Raw genomic sequence first — 5230 nt, 5'->3', positions numbered from 1 at the left:
TATGTCAACGATTGGCTGAGCCTTGGAAACAGCCAGAATTGCTCCAAACGCGCATAACTCGTTCGCTTACAGCCAGTTAACACAATTGGGACACACCAACGTCAGCACTATCCTGTAGTATGGTATCAGGAATATCCCCTTTCGTAGGCCAATGCCCTACGTTAACACAGCCTTCCTTCCCTGAAGGAAACCTTGATCTGATGTAAAAGGATAGGTAAAGGCTATCATGGAACCCTTACAAGCCACCCTGATCTCACGCGCTTCCATGAATGGTTCACTGCACGGGTCCAGTGAAGCATTCGTGTAAACTTGCGAGATCAGGGTGGCTTGCGAGGCTACCCTTGCTCTACAATCATGCTAGATATTGGCGCACTAAGGACGTTTGGCTGAGTTTTATAGCCTGACCGAATCCTAACTAAAACAGTAAAGTCTTCGATGATGTACAAGCTGATATCACATTCCACTTCATAAATATTCCAATCCAATGAAGAAACACTATTTCTAGTGGCACTGGTCCACTGTTTTTCCCCTATAGTCGCAAGTACAGGCTGAAATCAGCCCTTTCCCCTCCTACCTACCCATGTAGATCTGAAACTATTAAATAGGTGTAAGCAATATGGTGAAGATTTCACCCAATCCAATCCTTTCAAATCTACAGGACTGACCAGGGGCATGGTTCATTTTGAAAAATCAAACACAGCAGCACATTCCAGAGACAATGTACAGTACATGGTTCCAGTGATGACAGCTGCTACTTCATCCCCTGTACCATGTATTTCTGTATGCTGCCTTTTCTGACAAAGCATTACAATCAAATTCTACTTTGGCACCTGTATATATATTTTTTTGCAGTACTAGGTGTGAATTGTATGTTGTAATAGGATAATCAATCACAGGCGTTGGCATCCACACCATATTCAAAAACAACATTAAAATAAACTTCCACCTACAGATCTCAAAGTTGGTCCAGAACACGTCTACACACATCGGCCATTGAACAGAAAAACAAATCTTCACCTTGAACAACATTTTATTTAATAAACTTTGCACAAGTGAGATGTGGGGCCATTGCAGGTGAACTGATGGGGTGTTAGCGCCACAGGCGTTGGTTTGGCATCTCACATCTTCCCTGGCCACTGCAAGGAAAGAGGTGAGAATTCATTAATTTACACACAACTACCATTTTGAAAAAGCTAAATAACAGACCTAAGGCCTCATTAACGTGTCCCTGAGATGATACATATGGAAATAGAGCTGAATGATTTCCCAGTCCACCTACACCATCTGTAGCTCAGCTGGTAGAGCACGGCGCTTGTAACGCCAGGGTAGTGGGTTCGATCCCCGGGACCACCCATACACAAAAATGTATGCACGCATGACTAAGTCGCTTTGGATAAAAGCATCTGCTAAATGGCATATTATTATTTTATTATTATTATTTACATACTATAAAGCAGTAATTTTATAGTGGTTGTAGTGAGTCGTTCTGAGTTCCCTCGAGGGCCATGGCCAGCAGCCTTGGTTTATAGTTCCCTTAGGCAATGTTCTTGCCACCAGAAGCTGACATCAGTGAGTGTACTTGCACTGGTGGTAGTCTAAAAGCCAACCAAAAATATTATACTTCAGGAATGGGACCCACTCCTGCAGGATTGTTCCAGTCCTACTTCAACACACCCGGTTCTACGCAACTGCACCTGGATTAACTGAATCAGGTGTGATAAGGCTAAAGCAAAACCATGTGCACACAACTGCTTTCTAGGAGTACATTTGAAGGCCCTTGCTATACTTTACATTTTAAAATCAGTTTAAAATAAAGTTAAGTGGAAAAATATAAAAATTAACAGGAATTAAGCAAAAAATGTTTTAAAGTATTACCAAAAATAAAAGACAATGCGATAGTGTTTCAATGTAACCAAGGTATGAATGATTGTTCTTTTAAATACAAAATCTTTTCGGCCTTACTTGTCGTCAATTTGCAGCGTAAAAATAATTATGTTTAGGCCACCTGACCACTTGGTCTGACAAATTGGCCCGTGGCTGAATCTAGTTGCCTGCCCCTGCTTTGTATGGACAATAGTACACACCTATCGCAGCCTCCTGGCTTCCCTTTCAGATTCCAGAAGTGTCAACACATCGCCTTCTCTGACTGGCCCCTTCACGTTCCTGATGATGGACCGGTTGCTGTCATCCATGAACTCCACACGGACCTGAAAGAGACAGGCAGGATACATTAGAACAGGGTTTCCCAAACTAGGGGTCACGAGAGAATTTGCGCTTGGTTCATAGAACCGGGATTAAGTCAGTAACCTCTGGTAGCCGCTAGATGCAGTCGTAAATAAACAGCGGTTTCAGTTTTATTCCTACAAATGCGGCTCATCTTTTCAACGGTTTAAGCTACAGAATATGACCCTATCACTGAAAGACTTTGCAACGAGTACGTAACATTTCCCTCTACTATGCCCACAAGCCCTTAGAACCGAGTGGACAAGACCAGGCACTAAATCAGACTGGGTGGAAACACAGATCATACAACATTGCCTGATACCAATACCTTTGATGCATTTCAGTCACTTCACACCATACTGTATTCAGATTGAAATACTGTCAGACTGATTTGTAATAGACTGTCATAGCCCACATTAAAAAGTAAACATTGGCTGTTGATTACATAATAAAATAATAATGAACATGTGGGGTCTTGAAAATGTTATCAAAATGGGGTCGTGGGCCAAAAAAGTTTGGAACCCCTGCATTAGAACATTCAACATCAACGGACTCTACACTTGTTTACAGTTTTAATATAATAATATAATATGCAATTTAGCAGACGCTTTTATCCAAAGCGACTTAGTCATGCGTGCATACATTATTTTATTTTTTTTGTATGGGTGGTCCCGGGGATCGAACCCACTACCGTTACAAGCGCCGTGCTCTACCAGCTGAGCTACAGAGGACCACGTAACTAGGGTGTTAGGTGACGCGACAATCAATGGACGCTATGCGAGAACTATACAAAAATGTTCACTAAATGTAAATGTTTGTCAAAATACATTAATCATTTGAAAACAATGTGGCAGTTAACCATGTCTAAAAAATCCCAATACTGTACGTTGATACTTATGCAATATGAGCCCAAACGTAAAGCAAGTGCCATGCTAAGAACGTTCAGTTCTGTGCGACAGCCCTTTGTGAAAGACGCAGAAATCTGTGTTCATATTTGCTTTTTGCGATGGGTATTCCTCAACCTAGAGTAAGATCGATGCGTCATTGTATTGCCAAGAATGGGAAAGTCCTGAGTGTGTTTCACGGTCATTTGACTGAAGTAGTAAGGTTATTCCTTCATTTGTCATTTAGATGTTGTGAAGTATGGGTTGTCAGGGATTGGTTCTACAGTGTGCCAATGGCAATAGAAGGTGACCATTTGGCCACTGAAGGCTGTTACGACGCCAAACCGCAGTCAGGTCAAGATCCTGGTGAGGACGAGGAGCACGTAGATGAGCTTCCCTGTGTGTTTCTGACAGTTACGCACAAATTATTCGGTTGCGCAAACCTAAAGTTTCATCAACTGTCTGGGCGGCTGGTCTCAGACCCTCCCGCAGGTGAAGAAGCTGGATGTGGAGGTCTTGGGCTTTCGAGGTTACACGTGGTCTGCGGTTGTGAGGCTTGTTGGACGTAAAGCCAAATTCTCTAAAATGATGTTTGAGACCGCTTATGGTAGAGAAATTAGCATTCAATTCTCTGACAACAGCATGCCAATTACACACTCCCTCAACTTGACATCTGTGGCATTGTGTTGTGAAAAAACATTTTAGAGTGGCCTTTTGTCCCCAGCACAAGGTGCACCTGTGTAATGATAATGCTGTTTAATCAGCTTCTTGATGTGCCACACCTGGAAGGTGGAAGCATTATCTTGGCAAAGGAGAAATGCTCAATAACAGGGTGGTAAACAAATTTGTGCACAACATTTGAGAGAAGCTTTGTGGGCATGGTGAATTTCTGGGATCTTTTATTTCAGTTCATGAAACATGGGACCAACACTTTACATGTTGCGTTTATATTTTTTGTTCAGTATAGTTTCTCAGGGATGAGATGCACAACATCTGTCAATCCTTTGGTTTACCATGACATGCTACATAGCTAGCTGTCCGACTAGTGACCTCGCATGCCACAAACAGTCTATCTATACATGACAATCTTAGACATTAGCATGTGTCATAGCCAGAATAACTACAGAATGTGAGCTCAAGGACTAGTTTTCTGCATAAGGCATCACCACATTAGCTAACTTGCCATCGACATTCTTCTCAACTGGTTGGGTTGGCTAACAAGCCAATACTTTAACTCACGTTAACTAGTTAATGCTTGCTTTTTCAGAATGTAGTAACATACCTGGGTACACTGTCCCTGGGAACCCGTTCTCCCGAGCACCTTGGTGACCTGGGGAAGAAATTGAAACAGCCAATTACACAACTGAGGTAACGGGAGGGGGGGGGAAAAGTGTCTGTTCTTCAGTTAGGGAGTGTTAGCTACAGTAGCTAGCAAATGGCTGCTGTAGCACCTCCAGCACGCGCAGGCCACCGAGCAATGAGGCCCGATGCTCCGTTCAAGTATAAACGTGGCAGTAACTTAACAAAAATGAGCTCAAATGAAACAATGCGTATTTACGAATTCACACATTCATTTATTTAAGATATTTCACAAAGGATGAGGTTTTCTTACTCTAGCAAGCTTGATCGGCTGCACGCGGCTGGCGTCCATATTGTCAGGTTAGACCGGAAAGGAAGTCACGTGGTGCGAGTACAGTATATATTCAAACTGTAATCCAAAATATTTTTAACTTTTAATAAATCTACCCACTTTATATTTTATTCATCTAATATTTTACATGACCTGCGTTTAAAAAAACATCTCCCTGAATTAAAAACCTCGCCTATTTAAAAGAAGTGTACATTTCCGGTTCCGGTAAACTGGTTAATTCATGCCGCATTCACGTGCTAGTCTGAACTAGGAAACTCTGACATTTCCGACGTGCTAATTGTTTGTAGTAATACATGTGCTGAGCTCAACTAGTTAACAGGTCGGACATTTCCGAGTTTCGACTACTACTTGAAAGCGGCAACATAGATATTTGATTATCTCTGTTCATTCCACTCCGTAAAATTGGGGGTGGGGAACTGGGATGAACCATCTCTGATTATCTGAATAATCAATGTACTGCCTTTGATTTCTA

General features: G+C 42.1%; 1 protein-coding gene across 1 annotated transcript; it reads right to left on the bottom strand.

Moving 5' to 3' along the window:
- Positions 1-1012: 1012 nt before the first annotated feature.
- rps28 (ribosomal protein S28) lies at positions 1013-4790 on the bottom strand. Its single transcript, XM_041895780.1, has 4 exons — positions 4720-4790; positions 4390-4437; positions 2085-2207; positions 1013-1136 (listed from the first exon to the last, which is right to left on the bottom strand). The coding sequence occupies exons 1-3, from the start codon at positions 4756-4758 to the stop codon at positions 2085-2087; spliced, it is 210 nt and encodes a 69-aa protein (XP_041751714.1). The 5' UTR covers positions 4759-4790; the 3' UTR covers positions 1013-1136.
- Positions 4791-5230: the final 440 nt, after the last annotated feature.

The sequence above is a fragment of the Coregonus clupeaformis genome, chromosome 14, assembly GCF_020615455.1.
Source record: "Coregonus clupeaformis isolate EN_2021a chromosome 14, ASM2061545v1, whole genome shotgun sequence".
In the NCBI taxonomy this organism is placed as follows: Eukaryota; Metazoa; Chordata; class Actinopteri; order Salmoniformes; family Salmonidae; genus Coregonus; species Coregonus clupeaformis.
This window is presented reverse-complemented; position numbering and strand designations above follow the sequence as displayed.

Bases quoted from the DNA above. Each gene is read 5' to 3' on its own strand.
- rps28 (XM_041895780.1), bottom strand. From the start codon at position 4,758: ATGGACGCCAGCCGCGTGCAGCCGATCAAGCTTGCTAGA. The intron at 4,438-4,719 runs GTAAGAAAACCT...TTTCTTCCCCAG, and splicing joins AGCCGATCAAGCTTGCTAGA to GTCACCAAGGTGCTCGGGAG. The intron at 2,208-4,389 runs GTATGTTACTAC...TGTCTCTTTCAG, and splicing joins CCCAGGGACAGTGTACCCAG to GTCCGTGTGGAGTTCATGGA.